We start from the raw sequence: 21,903 nt of genomic DNA on the forward strand, positions 1-21,903 counted from the left end.
CACCGTCAATTAAGAATTCTGCAATCTGGAATACCGTACATATCAGTTTGTCTTCAAGATTAGATCCTGTGTTATCATCATTCATCAGGGTGTCAAAGGAGTTAATTTGTAAATAGGCTCGGTAGCTTAGAGGCTGTGCGAGATTACCTCGTTGCGAATAGTCAGTATAGTAGTTAATAGGTGAGTCAGCCTATGAAATTGAAACTATACATCATTTCTATCTATTAATATATACGATACTATACAACCTGTTGAATTCAATTCGACTATGATTTCGGTATTACTTCCTTCCAGATAGCTCTACTGCATATGATCATACATCATCCCAGAGAACGAACTTCTTGTTCTTCCAAGCCAAAACAAAATATACCACCGGTATTCGATTGGATTTATCGTCCCTAAGCACCTCCTCTATCAATAGCTACCCTCAAGGGTGGTAATGCCCTGGGTGCATTATCGTTCATCATATTCTGGTGATGATGGGGAGGAGGAGCATCGATAGAAAGTTTGTGTCGATGTATTGAATTTCTAGGTCCCAAGGCATAGTCTCGATCAAACATCCCCATTCCATTATGATTTATATCCATACCAGTTTCGGAAATATTTGACCAGGAAAGGACAGTCGTTCCATTCGGAAGAGGGATCCCATTCCCATTAGAAGCTCGTGTAGGAGCGATGGAGGATGTAGAAGCAGAAGTGGAAGTTGACGGTCTACCTTTACCAGGAGCGATGGATGACCATTCTGATGGGTCTGGTTGTTGTTGTTGCTGTTGGTTGAAGGTAGGAGGTACAGGTGGGAAACCGTATGAACTCCTAGACCAAGGGGCTTGTTCGTCCGTGGGCGTAACGACATAGCTCTGGACAGAAGCGACGGAAGATCGATGAGAGGAAATTTGTGATTGGGTAGATGGGCGACGGGGTTTACTGATTGATTGCCTTGCGGTTCTAAATATTGGATATATGCAGTCAGCGGTGATTCCATTTGCCCACAGCGAGGCAGAGTGGAGGAAGTGGATGGATGAAGGTCCTATCAAGTACAAGAGAATAAACTCACCCAGGGCAAGGACCTCTTTTCTTCTGAGCACCTGTATACACACACGTCGTCCCACTTTCTACACATCTCGAACAGGGACCCATATCTCCTCCACCGGCATCACATCTGACCTTCCTATTCCTGCAGGCATTACAAGCCTTTGTCGTTCTTGATATCGGTGCTCTTGCGCCCATCCCCGCATAATCAGCTTCATGGATTGGTCCAGTCGCATATGCCGTGGTTGGTCTAGTGGTAGATGAAGAAGAAGTATATTCGTAAGGATGAGATGAATGTCGACGTAGTAATCCCGGTCTGTCACTTGCAGAGAAACTCGGCTGTCCCTGTGGGTAAATGTGTTGCTGTAGCTGCTGTTGATTAGGTCTCGAATCGAAATACATCGATTGGCGATGTGTTACGATTGGAGCGGTGTAGGGTGCAGGGTAATACTCGTTGATTGGTTCTATCGGTACTATTGATGTACGTCTTGTAGATGTATAGGGAGAGGAAGAAGATGACCATGAAGATGATAAGTCGATTTTGGGTTTGAGGTCATCGTCTCTTCGAACTTCACGTGATGGTCCAGTGCCGTTACCGTTGCCATTGACATTACCATTTCCACTTCCGATCGACGATGCTGAAGAAGGCGGTGATCCACCTACAGTTAACCCATTAAGTAATGAGAAAATGCTACTGGGTCGTCGATTAGACGAGACGGGTGAAGGTAATGCCAGTCTATGTTGGCTGCCATCCACAGGGAGCGGACATTTGGTATCATTTGGTGAGGTATCGAAAGCCAAAGAAGTAGGTGATATTGCAGGTGAAGAGTTTCTGGAAGATGGTGATAACTGATTATAAGTCTGAACTGGAGTACCATTCCCAAATCCTATTCCTACTCCTGCTCCTGCTCCTACTCCTGGCGAAGGTGATGGTCCATCATTTAATGATATGGATGAACGTATATCGCTTCTTGTAGGCATGATCAGTCGACCTGTTGATCTATCCTCTTGAATTAGGAGATGCCGAAGACGCGGCGATAATGATGTATCCTGCATTTTCGATCAATTCTGATAAGGATTTAGAGGCGAATAGGAGGATTGAAGAGAGCAGTAACGTAAAGTGACCAAATCCTTTATATATACTAAGATAAATTTACCGAATTCTTTTCCCTCCTAGAGGATCTTCTGCTTCAGCCGGCAGATTGCGATGATGTTGTTGCGTTTTAGTCAGCAAGAGGCCTGTAAGGATTAGAACGAGGTCTAAGCACCGAAAAAGATCAAACAATGGGAAACCGGCTCGGCTTGTGGTAAATGACTAAGAATACAATTACAGTGTCGTTCGGTATTTACGTTTAGCTTTCGATCGCTTTGTGAATGAATATACAGATATCTGGGTTTGTCTTCAACCTTTTGATTTCCAAAGTATGGGAACATCCGCTGGAATCTATTAAGGAAATGAATGAGTTAGTAAAACTGATAACTCAAAAGCTAAGAAGAGACAGAAAGCAGTCATGTACCTATTGATACAGATCCGATCTATGTCCTTCCTTCTATATGATGACGCTGTAGCAGTGTGACGATATTTATATTCTGTGTGTTATTTGTCTCTCCGAATCAGATAACCTTTCCGTCTTCACATTCAAGCGAATCCGAAATGTATTGATAGGTATGGTGTACCACGCTGTCCGTTGTTGAATTTGACGGTACACAGATTGATAGGATTGAGAAGGACGTTCGAGAGTAAAAGAAGGAGCCCAAGAATAGACCTTTGGCCAGACGAGAAGAACGTGATGCGGATATGACCAGGATGAAGGTGGTTCCTCAAAAGGCTGGATGACGTGCTGAAAAGATTACGACTATGGTTGTATCTTGCTGGATTGAAAGCCGAGACAATATAGCCGCAATGGTTCGTCGAACAGACAGACCGAATCAAGTCCGAACAGCAAATGATGAGATGAAAAGAGCTAGCTGGTGAAGGAAAAGTGTCAACACAAGAGAAAAGAAAGATACCACCCAGCTAGAAGTTGCAAGTTCGAATTATCAGCCTAATCCAACCCACCTTGTTACACGAAAATCAAGCTCCATCTTTCTTCTTCTGTAGGTTACTCGTATTCCCTAAGTATGCAGCCTCATTTCAGGTTCAGGTTCGACGTAAATAGAGTAAGTTAGTGTAAGGTACCGATTTGTGCGGGGGGTTGAGATTCGTTTGGATTGGTTTCGTTTCGTTTGGTTAACCCGTTGAAAAACATTCTTCGTTCATGCGAGGAGGGAAGGTTTGGCCAGCACCGAAAGTCAGTCAATTGAGCGAGCAGGGAAGGTTTCGGAACAAATACAGTGCGAATGAGAGAGCTGGCTGTAGCCAAGGAGCAGGTGTAGAGAAAGATACCATGATCACAATTAGAGTTAGTCCGTTTTTCCATTGGAGCCGAAGTAGGTAATTCCCCCAGGTCCAAAATCTCGATTAAGTGAAGGAAGCCCTCTCCGTCGTTCCTGTGTCCTGTACTTTTCGGGGATTTTCTGGTAAGAGGCTGAACAGCTGAACAAACTCTTACGGGATGGGTATAGACTCTTGGAATCAAAGTTTAACACAAGCTTCAGGGGAAAGAATATGAAAAAATCACTGTAGGTGGCTTAGTTCCTGATCTCACAGTACGAGTACTAAACGAAGAAAGGCTCGAACATTGACATGTTTACTATCTTATGTCTATCTGAGTCTCTCTATCAGTGGCTTTTATCGACAATGCGTAATTCGTTTGTACGATGCAGTTCCTTCAGTGCTAATGCGGACAAGGTACACTGGATATTTGTATGCAGAAGGGACAGAGCGGGATCTAGGAAACCATCAATGGTTCAGGCTAAACACAGCCAGAAACGTCAACGAAAGTACATGAATGATGTCAACAGATCTGTCTCTTTATGCTTATGCCAACGACGGAAACGCCATGTTTCAGCTACGGAGCTGGGATGCTCTCTGCTTTATTTCTTTACCATGCTACTGTAGTAGTGAATGGTACCGTATGATCCGTTCGACAGTCTCGGTTCTAAACTAGCCTCTTGATGATAGATGTTGCGGGATCAACAGATGCCCGAGTCAGGTTCTCTGAGCCAAGCGTAAAGCATCGAATTTGTCTTGGTTTTGTCATCGGTATGGAGCGTATGGATTGATAAATCAGGAAAATACGGAAGCATGGTGGTGAAGTAGTGTGCCATAACTAAATCAAGCTCTATACTTCCCGCTCATACCCAGCCGTCTATTGATCTTCGAACGGTCATCACCATCACATTAAGAGACACAACATTACAGCATAATACCTCAAGAAGGGGCAGACCTTCCCACATGCACTGGCCAAGTCCTTGTGTGTATAAAGAACCACGAAAGGAACTGAACGAACAAAGGTCGGTGTCATGCCGACATCAGCCATGGGTAGTCCTTTGATAGGCATCTCCGCTCAGATTCAGGCAATGTGTCTGCTGTATCGTGATTACTGTTTGTTAACTATTGATAATGGGTCGTACATCTTTCACCCCCTCATCGTCTTCCCAGATCATCTCGTTCTGAACTCCATGCTAACTCACCTGAGCCGAGAATGAACACCAACAAAATGTCCAATTTCAATTTCGACCACCCAACTCCAACTTCGTCGAAAAGGAATATCATCGACCTAACGCTAGACGACGATGATGATAGTTTCAGTGGTGGTAGTCCATCAGACAATATCACACAGACCTTTGATATGGACTTGTTCAATTCTACTACCGAAGCATCCTCAGGCTCTCAATTGACGGAACGCTTCGAAGATGACTTTTCGTCGACTGCTTCCAATTTTCTTCCTATAGATAAACACATCGACTTGGCTTTGGCTACTTTCAATAATAATATCATATCGGGATCAATCAAATCGACCAAATCGACCAATCAATTCATCCCCACTCAAGATCTCACCCATGATTCTCGTCAATATCAGCGCCTCGATCCTAGTAATGTTTGTTACCCCTATGAAGTTGGACAGTACACACAGCCATATCCTAGAGCAGACAAGGATTGGAAGTCAGATATGGACGAAGTGACATTATATTTAACGAGTCTAATAGACGATCTGGCAGAATCTGAGAAAAACCAGGACGAATCGCTGGGATCGATAATGGCTATCGCCAGTAGAGTGGAGCATCAATCCAGAGATGTAGAACAGACCTTAAACGTTCTTCAAAACTCCTTAATGGCTCAAAAACCTACTTCCACATCAACAATCGATCCCTCACAGCTTCATACAGATGCAGATCCGAATCTCGAGCAGAGACTTCAAGATCTGGAGAATAAGAATAGACAATTAGAGAACGAGAATGAACGATTGCAAGTGTCTTCTCTCGAATATCAATTATCATGCCATATCCTTCGTGGACAATTGGCAGAGAGAGATTTACAGATGATGCAGTGTAAGAACAAGTGAATGGAGGTTTGGGCTGGTGTGATGTGTTGGTAGTATAGTATAAGCATATGCATGATGGGTATATGATCGCGATAGATAAGAGAAGAAAATGTACCAAAAGCAAAAATCATCGAAGGAATCATGGAAGCCGAGAAATTGCAAGAATATACAAAAAATAAAGAAAGGGCGATGTCATCCCATCCGAACTTTGAATCGAAATGAAGATTACATCTAGTTTTAACCCCCAATCCCCATTCAATTTAAGAACCTTCAAGAACTACCGAAATACTTATAAGCCCAAAACGAAATTGTCCACATCCCAATTATGACCTTATTCCCCGTAATTAACCCTCAATGAATGACATCGATTGTCGGCCTAACCTGCGAATTCGATCACTACACTCTCCCTGCTAATCTATCTTCGATCAGATCTGCTACTACCTTCCCAACGACCGTTATGCTCGTCCCCTGGAAACCTTCTGGGTAATCTACTTTGGGTAAGTTGGGCGAGGTGAAGGAAACGTCATGTTGAACCGCGAAATGCTTAAGCCCCAATGCGTGGGCTGTCCATTGATCTGTAAATCCGAAACCACAAACGATATTAGCACGATGTCGAAAATGGGTCTCCATTCTAGGAATGATGATTTCCAAAAACATATTTCTGTATATAGTCACTTACAATCTCTTGCGAATCCACCTTTGAAGAACATCTCTATCACCGCACTCCTGGGTGTAGCTGGCATCCAAAGTAAATGCGTTAGACCATTTCCATGTACACCGAGCATGATCTGGGGAAAGACAACCATGTATGATATCAGCATGCTTCCTTCTCTTGATCTTCAGGCTATTTATTTCACTTTCTCACATTACGCGAGGGAAGTGCGACCAACACTCACGGTAGTTCTACCAGCCAAAGCGAACTGTTCTTCTTTTGACATTTTCTCAGCTTCTACAATGACCAATTCCCAACCCAGCTTCTTTGACCTCTCTTCCAGAGCTTTCACCAATTCCTCGTGGGACTCTTTCGTCAACCTTCTTCGTGAGCTCTGTCGCGAGATATAGGTGATGACGGGCGTATAATTTCCTTCAGGTGCGAGAGGTTCAACGACATCTACTCCTGGACCCATCAATGAAATTGGATCAGTTGCACCGTGACCTTCGAGATTTCTTGAAATAATCGGTTCGGACAATCCCGAATATCTTAGGACCTGTCTTCGGATAGGTTCCCACCACCATCTGGAAGCTTGGCCGACGTGTAGTGCAGATGCAACAGTCCTTGCTGTGGGTCCAGTCCATTCACCTCTGAAAGCTGCTGAGCGATCCGCTAACAACGCTCGTTCAAGTACAAATGCCTTGGGTACTGAGGAGGTGGTCTGGTTCTTCATATCGGCCCAATCTTCTGGGTAGAATATCGAGATTGAGGGGAAGAGGGAGTACATGAGAAGGGGATTGAATTTGGGTTTATCCCGCCTGTAGTCAACATTCATAGTGTGAGCGACTATCTCATCAGATCTGCTGGCCTCGTGTGATGTACTATGACTTACCATTCCGTAACATTCTGATGCAAGAACCAAACCCTCTGAGGAGGAGGTAATGATGTTTCCCCATTAGCGGTTACATGTTGATCATATGACGAATAAGCTCTCCAAGCGCCAAGCATGAGTTCCGCAGCGAAATGATAATAATGGTCGATGACTAGTACGGGATATGAGAGTCAGTCTCAAATGCTTAGTATATGTTGGTCTGGGGATCGACTCACACTGCCCATCATTGAATAAGAAAGTCATTCCATCCATCTTCCATACCCTCGGACCCCAGAGCTTCATAGCCTCAAAAGGGGAGATGAAGATGATCTACAGCCAGTGCACTGAATCAGCCCCATTATCTTTTCTAGCTATAATTCACATCGTCGTAGGAACACATCCGAATACAATCTACTCACCTCATCACCTTTTGGTTCTCTTGCTTCTGAATTTCCGGGATCACTATTGGCAGGTAGACCGGTCGAGGTCATCATCCTGAGCTCGGGCCATTGAGCTGGGTCATCACTACGAGGTTAAGGGAACTATCAGTATTATGCACTTTTTCACTGCCCAACTCGACCATTGAAGCGAATAGTGAAAAAAGGGAGACAGAAGATGCAGAAATCAACTCACGTTACCGCATAGAAACTGCCATTGTATATATACAGTCTCTCAATTATTGTCCATCCTGGTGCATGGGCTTTCAAATCCGTCGTCAAGCCTTGCAACTCATCATCCTCTTGTTGTTCTTCACCTCCATCCCATGATTTACCATTCCCTCCTCCAATGGGAAGATCATCATCATCTATATTCGTATTCATATTGAACCCAAAGGTCTTTACCGATTCCCCAAACGTCTTTTCTCCTCCACCTATAGCACATACACCAGACAAAGAAGAAGAAGATGAGTGGGAAGAGGGAAAAAACCAGTTTGGTATCTTGTATTTTCCTCCTGTCGATGAAGGATATACCGATTGGGTGGTAGTTGATCCAGGAGTTGAGAATAGGAGATAGGAGAATGATAACGTCAACAAACACAGTAATATATCTCTCCTTGTCGGTCTCAATACTTGCCTACTACTACCTTGAGATGAAGTAGTGTTATGTTGGATTTGCTGATAATGGGGTGAATGGGTTGGAGAGGATGAACCGGATACCCAAGAGGTGAAAAAGTTGTTTCGCTCGACATGGGGGGAACGCGGTGGAGAACCTTGTAGAAAGTTGGGTAAGACGGATGGCATCGTGGATACGATTGAATTAAGGCGAAGTGAAGAAAAGAGCAGTACAGTGGCGATGGGGTAGACAAAAAGAGCGTAACTGGATGATTGAGGATAAGACAGGAGAAAACAAAGGAAGGTTGAGTGGTATGATCGATCCACTGATAGGTCTAGGGCTTGGCTTGGCTTGGTGTCGTTTGTATTTCTAGTTGTCTAACCTATTCGCCTGATTCCCCTGACGCATGACTGTCTATCGCTCCTCAATCGATATACACTGGAAGATCACTCTGGTTCGAGTCGATCTGTAACAAACTTGTAGATTGATATCTCGAAGAGATGAAAATGAAGAAACAAGAAAAAGAGTGACGCGATGAAGTGTCCGAGCGTGTCGGAATCGAACAAGGACCGTGTATTGAGGTGTAGTAGCGGCCTGCAGTGGTCGTAGCGATTCGGATCAACCGCTGAGAGTGGTTAATGAGGATATGAGATAGTGGATGAGGTAGAGAAGATTGCGAGTGGACCGTTCAGGAGGTAAGGTATTGATCGTCAATTGGTCCAGTGTCTTCGTCTGGTCTGGTTTCTCCCTCTCTCGTGACTTTGCGATTGACTTGACTCTGATTCTGACTCTGATTCAGGCACAACATAACAAACCTTGATCCCCCTTCCCATTCTCATTCCATTCCCGATTCAAGCGACCCAACACTGTGCTCCTGTCATACTAATACATTCATATATATATATATATTATGATGGGTGATGTGTATGTATATATCTGTTAACAAATCAAAAGAAATAAGAACAAAACGAAAACGAAATATCCCTACTGGCCTTCAATCCGTTCTTTAGTGCTTAGGAAGCTCTTTGTCCGCGTAGATCTTACCGGCGTATCCTTCCAAACCTGATAGACCAAGAAGACCAATGGTGACAGCTGAGACGGTTCTTCGGTCCCATGGTTGGTTCCAGTTCTTGTAGCTGAAGTAACCGACAGCACCGAGAATAGCGACGTTTACTATTATACCATAACAAGTAATCAGTGAACTGTCTTATGATCTCATTGAATATATGGTTGACTTACCAGCACCAACGAGACCGCCAGCGACTTGAGGTCGTAAGATGACTTCTTTAGCTTGGAGGTAGAATTTGGAGCCTTCAGCTCGTGCTCGGTCGGCTTCTTGCTTACCCTCTGGGGTTTGAAGATATGATTCGGCGGCGTAACTAAGGATACACTGTCAGCTCTCTGCCGATGAATGAGGATGAGACTGGCTCACGACTCAGCTCCTAGAAGTGCTAATATACCAGTCGCTACTCCACCAACAATTCGTCTGTCCCATGGTTGATCTTTGCGTGTGTAGGCGAAGTAACCAGCAGTACCGAGAATACCGACGTTCACTGCAAAAATGGCGTATGTCAGCAAAGCTGGAATGAGTCCTTCATACGATAGCTACTCACCAACACCCAAAAGACCACCGAGGGTACCAGGTCGAAGGACAACATCCTTGGTCTTGTCCCAGTATGGACCAAGAGCAGATTCAGCTTTGTGTAGCTCATCCTAGGAATCATTGTGACATGTCAGCCATCGCGATTTGGAAACGACGGTGCACTGCGCAGCTGAAGCAAAAACCAAATGTGTAGACTGACCTTGGCTTTTTTGCTGTATTCGTGACCTTTCTTCTCAGCCTTCTTTTCAACTTCCTTGGCTTTCTTTTCGGCCTTTTCGGCTTTCTTTTCGAACTCTGCTCCGCTCTCTGGCAAGTCTACACTGTTTTTCGTAGGAGTAGGAAGAGGTTTAGGTGCACTTTCCGAAGTGGAAGGTTCGTATTCTGGCGCAGGGTGAAGTTCTACACTGATTGGGGCGGTGGGCTGAGCAGGTTCGATATCTGGGTGGTTGGGGTCTGATCCAGCTGGGAGGACGTTGACCTATACACAAATTCGAACGCCAATAGACTGTCAATACACACCCCATAAAAGTCCATGTGAGTGGTACTAGGCGACATACCTTTGAGTCGACAGTGTTGTGAGCCTCAGTCTCGCCTGCGAAGTGTCCTTCGGCAAGGTTGGGATCGGGTTTTGGCATTTCACCGAATGGGACTGGGAGAGAGCAGGTTTGTCAGTACTGGGTGTGAATAGCTCGTGCGAGAGAATATGTCAGTGTGATTGCAGAGTACTTACTGTTGTGGCTGGCTACAGATGCGTAAGACATGATGGATAGGTGGTTATTGAGTAGATGGTGCTAATTATATAATGTATATGATGGTATAGAGATGTGTGAGGACAGGTAAAGTTGCAGAAGAGGAAATAGAAAAACGGATTGAGAATGTTTCCAGTTGTGGTTGTATGATGTAGCATGTAGGGACGACCCATTCCATTGCGTCATAGTCACGGCGAGACTCACAGCAGACTAGGAGACTCTCTTTGCCATTTGCCACTCACCTCATCGGATTTATCGGATAATTGCTCATGTGGCACCCTAAAGGTCAGTCGCGAGTTGATTGGAGTCGCACGAGGGAGACACGAGGGTGGAGGAAGGGTCAATTTGTTATTGATGGGCATTCGAGCAAGTCCCAAGTCCAGTCGACCGGGTTGTATCCTTAAGCTAAGGATTTCGTCAACCTACGTGACTCACTCGAAAACACCAGCACAAAATATAAGTTACCGAGAGGAGAGGAGAGGACTCACGACTACAATGTCAGGTCGACCTGGTCCTGGGTCCCAACAAGCAACCCGGCCAACAATCAAGTTGGATAGACCCTCGCAAGGTGAAGCTTTACCCTCCACTTTACCTGATCATCAGTATCTTTCACGTAATCCCTCGAGAAATCCCACATCGAACTCCTCTCGACACCTATCCTCGTCCCAATCTAGAATTAGAAGATCGTCCACACACAGACCGTCCGAGGCTATTGATTTGACGCAGAAGCACAAAGGGAAAGGAAAAGCTGCCGAACCTATAGATTTGACTTTAACGGATACGGACGAAGAGGAAGAAGTAGAAGAGATGGACAAAGCGAAGCTGCAAGGCAGTTTAGGATCGATAGTGCTCGTGGACAAGGATGGACGGCCTGTAGAAGGGAAGGGAAAGCGGACAGATCCACCCACCAAGACTTCCCCTGGACATCCATCATCAATCATATCTGGGCAACTCAGGAAGGATGGAAGGGTATCCTCAAGCCAGGCTCATCTTGTAGGTTATCGCAGCAGCGCTTCGTCAATGTTGGCTAGGAAATCTTTCGACGCCCGTGGATTGGATCGACGCCAAGCTATCGACCTGTGTTCCAACTCGTCTCGCTCCGCATCGCCTGAAGTGCTTCAATCAAAATTGATCAATGATGGGATTGCCAAACTTCCACCTAGAGATGATTCAGTGAAACCCACTTTGTCGCAGGCTAACAATTTCAAACAACGCAATTTTACCAAATCGGCCTCATCCCAATGCATCAACCTCCAACGAGCCGACGTTGCTCGTTCTCCTTCCACTTCTAGAACCGCTGTCAATCTCAACAAAGCTGTATCCTGCCCGCCAAGAAAAGTGAAGAAGATGCCCAAACAGCCCATGGAGCATAGAATGTCAAGGGAGGAATGGGAAGCTGCAATCACCGAACGAGTGAAGAAGATGGATGCTGAGAAAATACACAGAGATTCACGAACACCATCCTCGCAGAGGACATCACCTCAGGCTTCAAGGAGATCAGCCTCAAAGGAATCTTCAACTCTGATAGCACAAGCTCATAGAGCCATGGATGAATCACCATTAAGGAAATCTATTCCGCTTCCGAAAGTGGAAAACTCATCTTCCAAGAGATCTCCCCCTCAGACATCTCTCTCACAAAGTCCTACAAAATCCCTCTCCTTCTCCCAGAACCAAGCTCAGGGAAAGCTCAAATCACTTATGAAACCCCTTACACAGCCGCAGATCGTCGTACAGTCTCCTCAAGATTCCTTCGCTTCTAGACTCAATGCTGAAGCTGGTCCTTCGAAACCCACACAATCTCCCGTCAAGTCCAAGCACTTTCCAGCCCATCAAGTGGGCAACAACGAACGCCCGTATCGACCTAAACATGCTCCTAACCCCGAGTTGCAGTCCAGAAAGCCATCCAGGGAGAGACCACAACCTGGAGCATACACTTTACCGCCTGTGGAAACGAGTATACATGATTGGCCTCGAACGCAGAGTACGCATAGTGCTGGAGGATCGAAAAAGACAGATATAACGAATCAACCTAGAATACAGGAGAAGGGTAAACAGAATCAATCGATTTCACCTCAAAGAAGGATCCAACCAGATCAACTATCAAAATCATCATCTGCACATAAGTCTACTCCCGACATCTCCTCCACAAAATTGTCGACAAAATCACATAACACTAAGCAGGATGATGCCAATTCGCGAAATCCAAATTCAACTTCTTCCTCCCTCACTCCTCTGTCCAGCCCCATCTCGCCATCAAGAGTGTATCGGAACAATGAGGAAGCACGATATAAACCTTCGCCTGTCAAATCGCTCAGTGCAAGTCCAGTGAAAGGTAAACCGTTCCCTAGGTTGTTTGGCGACGAGACGCCTTTGTCCAAGGTGTCAACTCCCAAGAATGATAATAGCGCGCTAAAACAACACGGTGGGAAGGATAGTAAGGAGTCTACTGCGGATGCTGAGGATATTGTAAGTGCATCTTACTACGCATAGTTCGTGAATCGATGGGCTGATTGAGATGGCAGTTTGCGGAATTTGCCGATTTCGAATGGGCTGCCAGCGATGAAGAAGCTCCTGAGAAAGGTTCTGACTTGGTCCAGGGTCCATCAGATCTAGCAAAAGACGTCGAACCTGCTGAACAGAAACAACATTCCAATGACAGCAAATCTTCGTCTCTTACCAAATATGTACCAGCTACAAGCTTACACAAACAACCCTCATCCTCTCAAACCAAGCTCGCAACGCAATCTGAACCTGTGCAAACTTCACCTACAACCCCTCGATCATCGCAAAAACGATCTCGACCCTCTACGTCACCCACCGAGTCGCGTAAACGGAGGCATATCTCTGAAAAGTATAGCAAGTTCCTGGAAGAAGAACGCATCAGGGTGGAAAAGGAGAAGGAGGAAGAGAGGGAGAAGGAAAGGCAGCTGGAGAATGAAGCTCAAGATCTGTTGGGGAAGAAGCAGCATGAAGGGGATGAGGAGGATGGTGGAGGTGATCTGGATGGGTTCCTTGAGTAAGTGTGGATCACAAAATCCAGGACCATCCGGCTACGGTTTATTCAAGAACGAATGAATGGTTTTGAGCACCGATTACTGATTTGTTTCATCTGAAATTCTAGTAATATCGCTCCCAGATCACCTGTCAAACCCAACATGAGGTCTGCCATCCAGTCTCGCCAGGAATCACGAAAAGCCCAGATTGAAGAAGCCAAAGCTGCACGACGAAAAGCCAAATTCGAAGCTATCCAACAATCCGCCAAAGCTGAAAGACTCAAAACCAAGAAGCTTGAAGATCAGAAATTCAGAAGTATACTTAGAGTGATCAACAAGAATAAAGATGTTAATGATTTTCTCGAAGAGCATCAACAGCAAAGACAAGGTGAAGATGCATATCCCACTCCGGAAACCGAATGGGATGACGGTGATGATTCTCCTTTATCTGATTTATCCGATCTGGATGATCTAGAAGATATAAAGATGGAATTGGACCACTCGTTTGATATTGATGTAGCTTTGGATGGTTTGGAGGAGGAGGATGGGTTTAACGACGTAGTTGAAGAACTAAGGAAAGAGGGTGTAGGACTGGATGATAGTTTGATCAGGGATGCTAAAGCCAGTATGACCACTTCGAAAGATAGGAGAGATCAAGGTTTGACTTGGGAAGGGTTCTGGGAGAAAGAACCTATGCGAGTGAGTCGAAACTCGACGAGCTGATTTATTCGAAGGATCGAAAAGTTCAGCTGATCGGATTTTGGATCTTTAGCCCGAAGAGAAGGACAAGAAGCGAGTCGTACCCTTCGAGATCGATACGCATGACCCGATGCTGCAAACAATCTGCGAGATGACTTGCCAGCCGGATCCAGATCTGGAGAGTTTGGGTCATATTATGTCTTCGGGAATGATGGTATTTGTAGAGAAAGACAGAAGGGAGCTGGCAAAGGCTTTATTCAGTAATGGTACGTATGGATGCCACCCCATTTCTTATACAAAGCATACCTGACCTTGGTCAACAGCTATCTCATCATCCGACCCCGATTGGTCTGCAATCGCTCGAACGTGCTTCAGTGATATGCTACGGATGGATGAATACCTCCGCCGGGAAGATCTCAAATATCTACTTGGACTTGGGATCAGACTCCTGTTGCACTTAGGTGCTAGAAGATCGATCTTTTCCAATTTGAATGAAGATCTCGGACAAATCGAGGATGAAGGTGGGATAATGATTGGACGAGAAGAAGCCTGCGGCATGATTTGTAGGATACTCATGGCGGACGCCAAGTGAGTGATGACAGGTCTTTCGTTCTCAAAGCGGGTTCTGATTGCGCTGACGAAATTGCCCAGCCGGTCGAACGATATCATCCACTACCAAACAGACCCCAGCGGATCCATCAAGCCTCAGAACGTAGGATCGGTACCGATACTCCTGCTCATGTCGATCGATAGTTCCACTTCGTCAGCTCTGAAACGAACCATAAGAGAGGCAATCCAAGTCCTTTTGGAGAAGTCGGTCCATGAGGTCGGAAATGTAAGTCAAGCTTTTCATTATACTCTCTTTGCGGACGTCATCAACTGACCTCGATGCATCATGCAGATGGTCCAACTTGGATATTCCATCACACGAGCTATTGTCGATGCTTCCACCCAACATTCGAACGCAGTCAAAGTTGCTATACTTGATTCACTCGGTCAGAAGAGTAATGAAAGCAGGATGCTGTACAGGTGGTTAGCTATGGAATGGCTTTTACCTGGCACCCTTGCCAAGGTGGAAACGATGGTAAGTTGGCATACTATCCAATAACATGGATCCCATTGGATTGACCTTGATGTGCAAATAGGATAAGAGGCCGTTGGTCCCACCTATCCCCTTTTTACTCTTATCAATCGATAATATATCAGATCTAATCAAACCTCCTTCAAATCCAACTAGTGAAGAGAAGATCGAACCTGATTGGAGTGAAATTAACTTGCTCGTTACGTTTCTCTATGGATCCATGTCGGATATCGATACGCTCCTTAGAGAACTCAATATGTCGTTTAGCAATGAACAGACAAGTGGGATCTACGGTGAGAGATCAATTAAGGATTTGATGCAGGATTGCGAGATTGAGAGAGTCAGAGAAGAATTAAGAAGATGTAGAGACCTGATATGTGAGTGTAATATATTGTCGTTGGGATATGATAACGAGCCCTGTCTTTGTATGGCATAAGCTGATAAAGTTTGCTCTTGGATTCTGTTGTAGCTGATCAATCGAATGGTACGCTGAAAAGTACAGTGAAAGCTCGATTACATCAATTATATGAGATAACTCGATTAACCTTGATGTTAAGTATCACAAAGAAGGTTAGAGCGAAGAGGTTAGGGAAAGGTTTGAAAGTAGGCAATGTCAGAGGTCAGGCCCAATTGGATTTTACCGTCAAACCTGTTGATAAGAAGGAGCCGAAGGTGACACCAAGCGTCGAATGAAAAGCACATTTGTTGGATTAACGACATTTCATGAATATGATGATTGTATATACGAGTTCCTTCATGTTGTCTCAAGTTGTATTTCTATCTAGATCATCATGTTATGTGACATTTGATATTCATATCCAGTTACCGGATCAGATTATGAATGATCTACAGCAGCAACAGCATAACACTGTTGACTAGGAAGAAGTTCTCAGAGCGATTGGTCTTAACAGTGCAGAACAAATCAAGTTTACAAGAACCCTGCATTCGAGATCAGCGCTTTGAGGGTCATCCCTCATCCCTTCCAAAGGCACGTTAGGTGTACCCCAGAACCCCTAGAACTGAATCTGGTAACGAAAGGAGGGTGAGTAGTGATGTCATGTTCTTATCCTGCAGCGGAACAGGATTCACAAAATGGTCCCAAGCGTCTTCATGACGATACATGTCATAATGGAATTGACTAGAGGAGATGTGATGAGTGATAGAGAGTGATGGAGGGACACAGAGGTGTCGCCATCCTGGTTCAAAGGATCGTTGTCTCGGTTTCATTTCTTTGACTGATATCATCAAGACTCGATACGTGATTATGCATCTTCCTAATTGACAATTGCATCCAGGCGTGATCAAGCGAACGTCTTCTTCATTACTCATCGTTGACCCTCAAAGAAGTAACAACGAAACGAAAAAAAAAAGCAGACGCGCAGATTCCATTATAGGAATTTAAACAGATCAGCACAGCTTTTTAACAGTTTTTCCATTTCTTCGGTTGCAGGTGGTAGAACCCAGAAAATTGTTTGAATATGTGTGTGTGTGTATGCATGCATGTATTGTGAGGTCCACAGGATTCCCTTCCAATCAACGAGAAGGATACTCGCATGTCCAGTACAAAAGACGAATCATTTGATGCATTGAGCTAGTTGGTGTAGATCAATTTAGACTGATTCTGTGTTACCGTGTTATAGTGACTTCGTAGATCATCCCGCCAAAACGCCAATCCACCAATCCAAGCCTTTTCCTCAAAAATACAAATTGCAATTCATAAATCACTAGACTCTCCCACTCTACTCCACTCCATCCGCAGTTCTTATTTTCATATCCATCTCAATCTCTCAATCTCCTTTCATCTTCTTTCAACATCTGCTCATTATCCGTATCATACATATAACGTTCACACCTTTATTCTATAGGCAATCTTCAAACTCCCCTCGCGAATAATAGTGTAGTGAAATCAAGAAAGAGTGAATAGCAAATCAGTTTATATCATGTGTGAGTAAAATATCCTGCACATCCAAGCATCAAAGAACCAAGAACCAAGAAACCACACACCTCTTTCTGTGAAATCCGTAGTTTTCGCTATCTTCTATCACTCTACCCCATACTTTAGACTACTTCTGTATTCTAGAACACCTTAACTTCATCGCTTTTATTTCCCACACCCATAAATTTTTTTGCATACGAAGTCGTAGACAAAAAAGCAAAGCGGATTTTTGCGGACGGAGAGATAATCTGAGGATAACGATACGACACGACCCTTTTATCCTTAGGGATTCATTGGTCATAGTCATCGGTCATTGATATCACACAGCTCTCTATCCTTGAATTCTATCCTATCCGCACAGATCTTCTTTTTGTATCATCGTCACACAACTAAAAACTTCTCTTCCTGCTCTGCCTCGTTGTTGAACTCTTGTCGTCGTCTTGGTATTGTATCTATCAAAACAATTCAACTCGACAACTTAAAGAAGGAGTCATCATTCTTAACATTCTCACCCAAAAATCTCTCTCATCTACACACGACTTGCGATTATCAATCTACCCAACGTCCTTCATTCTTTGCTTCATTTTCATATATCATTATTTTCATCAAACAACCCAATACAATACCTTTTGCCACCCTTTGACATTGACGTCGACGTCGTTCATTCAACATGGCGGAAACCTCACCTGATCCAGATGCAGGAACGTCCGCTGACGCCAGTTCCTCCGTTGCTGCCTCATCTGCAGCCTCTTCAGCTGTAGTCTCGCCTTCCGAAGGTACCACTTCACCACCTGCTCAATCCAGTACTTCCTCCGCTCCTCCAGCCGAATCTTCCTCAACTTCATCCAGCCAACCCGCCGAATCTTCCACGTCAAGTGAAGGAGGGGCTTCTTCTGCCAATCCATCTTCTTCCCAGGGGACTACTTCCTCAGCACCTGGAGCATCGTCTTCGGCCAGTCCGTCTTCAGGAGAAGGTAGTGCGTCTGCATCTGGTAGTGCCAGTGTGACGGCTGCACCAGGAAGTTCAAGTGGAGCGAGTGGCTCGGCTGCTTCTGCTTCTGCTACGTCCGTTCCAGTAGGATCACAATCTGTATCAGGTGGTTCAACGGTGGTGTGAGTGATGACTAATCCCATTTTCAATATGATAGACGATCTTTCTCATGCTGATCATTGGTTCTTTGATGACAATAGTTATGTAACCGTCACGGATGCCAATGGTTCAGTAGTGGTCACACCAACAGCCACTGTAGGTGCTGGTTCATCAAGTGGTGGTGGAAGTAGTGAGTTTATTTTGATATAGTATCTCCCTATAAATGAGCAGAAGCTTACCATAGTCTTGCTGTAGACACCGGTGCGATTGTTGGTGGTGTAGTCGGAGGTGTTGTCGGTCTCGCTCTTATCGGTATCCTGTTATGGTTCTTGTTGAAGAGACGAAGATCCAATAGGGATGAATTTGACGATATGATGGTAAGTCAGCATTTGATCTCTTTTGACCATACGTCGTCTCAGACCACGGCTCATCTTCCTCGATCACCCAGTTTGATCCCGGACGACCAGAACATCAAGCACCCATCGACCTTGGTCAAGAGGGTAACGATCCAACTGTCGAACCTTACTACACACCGGGAGTAGCCTCTACCACCCAATCACCCGAAATGGCACAATACCCCAGGTCGGCAGTGACAAGCTCTGACGGTGGGTATGGCGCTCAAGATCTCTCTAGAGGCCCATCAACAGGGACTTCAGCTGGATTTGCTGGACGAGGCGCAGGTGGATACGACATGCAGAATTTGGCTACCATGCCTATGCCTACTGCTCATCCTACCGGTATTGCCCCTCATCCTGAAATCGGAGCTGGGGCTGGTGCTGCTGCAGGTGGATTGGCAGCTGGAGGAATGTCAGCGAAACAACGAGAAGCGTATCAAGAATCTCAGAGGTTCAGAGTACAGAACCAAGGTGGATATGGAGGACCAGCTGCTGGACCGGGACCTGCGGGAGCGAGTGGATCCAATCAACTGGCACCGCCGATGAGTCCAACAGAGACTTCCACTTCAGATCAAGTCACGGTTCACCAAGATGGTGGAAGAGTTCAGGATGAGGAGGAACCTTCTTATGGAGCTGAGATACCACCTACGTGAGTTATATAATAAACTATGTATGGTTGCTTTAACTGATAAATTTTTCTTGTTTCTATACGTAGGTACGATTCAATTGGTAGAAGAGAGTAGATAAGTGATATCAAGATATACTCAACTACGCCAGTATATTCGCGCTTTCGTCCAACTCGTCATCATCTCTTCGGCATCCGATACAGTTCAAAGCATGACATAGAATAAAATATAAAATACATCCCCCTCACTAATGGACATTATCTCTTTCATTTCCCTTTTTCTTTGTTAAGTCACATGAATTGATTGCCAGTCGTTTTTCCCATTGTAGAACTTTAAAGATAGTAGTGATGCGCTATTCGCCTTTCGGTACAGTATAATTTGTTTTATGAATAAGTGAGAGAGAAGAAAGACCCTTGATGGGGATGACAAGGAAGTCAGGAGATGATCAAGGAGATGATTTATATATGCATGTACAGAATATGTCGACTAGTGGGACTGTACTATCGCTGTTCACAGTGAGATTGCACTTGTTACATTGCACTTGCTACTCAATTCTAGCATTGCTCCGATGTGTTACTCATAAATGGTTTCAATCTCATACCAATATTCGACCTAACTATCTACATAATCTACGATACTACCCCTACTATTAAGCCTTCTCACCCTCAACGATAATACTCAAACAACTCTCAATGACACCCATCGCCTGGTCAATCTGTTCTTTACTAACCGTCAAAGCGGGTACGAACCTGACAGCGTCCGATCCAGCAGTTAAAAGCAATACACCTCGTTCCCTAGCAAGTCTAACCAGTTCGGAAGGTCTGGTATTATCCTTGAAGCCTATTCCTCTAATCAATCCTCTACCTCGTAATTTCTCTTGAATCAAGGATGGGAAAAGTTCAGGAAGTCTTCTCATCTTTTCACCTAGGTATTCTGAAGTTTCTTTGAGATTAGAGAGGAATGATGGATCCGATAGACGGGATAGGACGTGAACACCTATGGCAGTGGCTAAGGGTTGACCACCGAAGGTCGTACCGTGCATTCCTGGTGTGATGGTCTCGGCGATCGAGGAACGGACCATGATGGCGCCGATGGGGAATCCGTTGGATAAGGGTTTGGCCATCGTGATTATGTCGGGGCTGAATAAGGATAATAATTACATGCAATCAGTAAGGTATGACTTAGCAAAAAAGACGAATGGGGTAGGATAATATGTGAATCGTGACTTACTGAGCTTCGACAGGGAAGGAGGAATGGGCCCACATGCTACCCGATCTGAAGAGACCGCACTATGAGAAGCATATAGATTAGCCTTAGTATTGTTTGACATGAGAACAATGAACAATGAGTTTGTTATTATGACCCACCTGAATCTCATCATATATCAAAACAGCTCCGACCTCCCTAGCCCTCTTCGCAACCAACTTCAAAAATTCTATATCTCCCTGTTCAACCCCACCTTCACCTTGGATAGGCTCCAATATCACTCCACAGGTATTTTCATCTATCAGCTCCTCAATAGCCTTTTGGGAAGTTTCGTTGTATTTGCCCACTTTGACATTAGGTATAAGAGGTGCAAAAGGGGATTGATATTTTGGATTGGGCGTAACTGATAATGCACCCATCGATCTTCCGTGGAACGCATTCGTAAAACATACTATACCAGTTTTGTTTTCTCCTCCTGTAACTTTTCCATGGGCTCGAGCGAATTTCAAGGCTCCTTCGTTAGCTTCTGTACCAGAGTTCGAGAAGAACACTTTGGCTTGAGCTTCATCGTTAGATGAAGTACCACCCGAAGTAAAACCTAGACCACCGAACTTCTTTGTATTTTCCACTAGGGATTTTGCGAGTTCACCAGCATGTTCATTCCAATATATATTACTTGCGTGACTCAAATTGGAGGATTGTTCATTGATAATTTGGTTGATACCTTCGTCTGAGTGACCCAGAGCGGTCACTGCTATACCAGCTGTGAAGTCTAGGTAATCCCGGTTGAGGGTGTCTGTAAGGATCAGGCCTTTTCCTTTAGTGATGAGTATAGGAGGTCGGATGTAGGTGTTGAGTAGGTATTGAGAATGATCAGTTATGATGTTTTGGGTGGACGTGTGGGAAGAGGCGGTGGAGTCGGGATGGGTGGGTTTGGTGTATGATAAGTTGGGCTATATATGATTACATGTAAGTGAAGATGCGCATATGATGAATGCCCTACTCACTTTGAGCTCAGTAGCGTAGCCTCTGGCTAATGACGATCGAAGTGGGTTGGTGACTCTAGGTCGAGCGAGCCTGAGCAGAGCTGGAGCGGACATGTTGGTACGTGGAAGAACCACTGGGGAGAGAGGTAGAGGAATTTTGGTGAAGGGCGAATGAGGGAGAGCAGGGGGTCTGAGAAGCCGCGAGCTCGTCTATTGTACTTATGACTTATGAGAAGTTGAAGAGGCTGCCAACAACAGCAATGTCCACACAGAGAGAGAGATGAAATGATATTAATAGAGGAGCGCTTATCTCTCGAGATGATAAAAATCAAATAATCGAATGAGATTCGGATTGAACGAGTCAACATGGATAATCTTCCAACGGAATCAAAACTTGCATCGGGAAGGATTATGAGATATGTACAGTACATGCATTTATTTTTCATAAAGTCGTTATAAGCAGATAATGAAGGAAGACAGATCCAAGCGAAGTGTATGCGTTTAAAC

General features: G+C 44.8%; 7 protein-coding genes across 7 annotated transcripts; 3 read left to right on the top strand and 4 right to left on the bottom strand.

Moving 5' to 3' along the window:
• Positions 1–398: 398 nt before the first annotated feature.
• Positions 399–2,085, bottom strand: L199_001466 (uncharacterized protein; the record flags this gene model as incomplete). Its single annotated transcript, XM_064887220.1, has 2 exons — positions 399–945; positions 1,055–2,085. 2 exons carry the CDS (start codon positions 2,083–2,085, stop codon positions 399–401), a joined length of 1,578 nt encoding a protein of 525 aa, XP_064743292.1.
• A 2,546-nt stretch (positions 2,086–4,631) lies between these two features.
• L199_001467 (uncharacterized protein) lies at positions 4,632–5,477 on the top strand (the record flags this gene model as incomplete). Its single annotated transcript, XM_064887221.1, has 1 exon — positions 4,632–5,477. One exon carries the CDS (start codon positions 4,632–4,634, stop codon positions 5,475–5,477), a length of 846 nt encoding a protein of 281 aa, XP_064743293.1.
• A 375-nt stretch (positions 5,478–5,852) lies between these two features.
• On the bottom strand, positions 5,853–8,220 carry L199_001468 (uncharacterized protein; the record flags this gene model as incomplete). The annotated part of the gene is made up of 7 exons (XM_064887222.1): positions 5,853–6,031; positions 6,136–6,244; positions 6,353–6,926; positions 7,001–7,151; positions 7,216–7,309; positions 7,399–7,504; positions 7,613–8,220. 7 exons carry the CDS (start codon positions 8,218–8,220, stop codon positions 5,853–5,855), a joined length of 1,821 nt encoding a protein of 606 aa, XP_064743294.1.
• Positions 8,221–9,038: 818 nt separating this feature from the next.
• Positions 9,039–10,396, bottom strand: L199_001469 (uncharacterized protein; the record flags this gene model as incomplete). Its single annotated transcript, XM_064887223.1, has 7 exons — positions 9,039–9,205; positions 9,272–9,411; positions 9,465–9,585; positions 9,646–9,745; positions 9,835–10,113; positions 10,193–10,284; positions 10,366–10,396. 7 exons carry the CDS (start codon positions 10,394–10,396, stop codon positions 9,039–9,041), a joined length of 930 nt encoding a protein of 309 aa, XP_064743295.1.
• A 483-nt stretch (positions 10,397–10,879) lies between these two features.
• Positions 10,880–15,850, top strand: L199_001470 (uncharacterized protein; the record flags this gene model as incomplete). Its single annotated transcript, XM_064887224.1, has 9 exons — positions 10,880–12,850; positions 12,907–13,400; positions 13,506–14,076; positions 14,150–14,342; positions 14,400–14,664; positions 14,728–14,911; positions 14,978–15,160; positions 15,222–15,534; positions 15,627–15,850. 9 exons carry the CDS (start codon positions 10,880–10,882, stop codon positions 15,848–15,850), a joined length of 4,398 nt encoding a protein of 1,465 aa, XP_064743296.1.
• A 1,913-nt stretch (positions 15,851–17,763) lies between these two features.
• On the top strand, positions 17,764–19,321 carry L199_001471 (uncharacterized protein; the record flags this gene model as incomplete). The annotated part of the gene is made up of 5 exons (XM_064887225.1): positions 17,764–18,206; positions 18,285–18,373; positions 18,439–18,560; positions 18,632–19,227; positions 19,294–19,321. 5 exons carry the CDS (start codon positions 17,764–17,766, stop codon positions 19,319–19,321), a joined length of 1,278 nt encoding a protein of 425 aa, XP_064743297.1.
• Positions 19,322–19,853: 532 nt separating this feature from the next.
• Positions 19,854–21,510, bottom strand: L199_001472 (uncharacterized protein; the record flags this gene model as incomplete). Its single annotated transcript, XM_064887226.1, has 4 exons — positions 19,854–20,343; positions 20,435–20,493; positions 20,572–21,363; positions 21,418–21,510. 4 exons carry the CDS (start codon positions 21,508–21,510, stop codon positions 19,854–19,856), a joined length of 1,434 nt encoding a protein of 477 aa, XP_064743298.1.
• Positions 21,511–21,903: the final 393 nt, after the last annotated feature.

The sequence above is a fragment of the Kwoniella botswanensis genome, chromosome 1 (assembly GCF_036426115.1).
Source record: "Kwoniella botswanensis chromosome 1, complete sequence".
Lineage (NCBI taxonomy): Eukaryota > Fungi > Basidiomycota > Tremellomycetes > Tremellales > Cryptococcaceae > Kwoniella > Kwoniella botswanensis.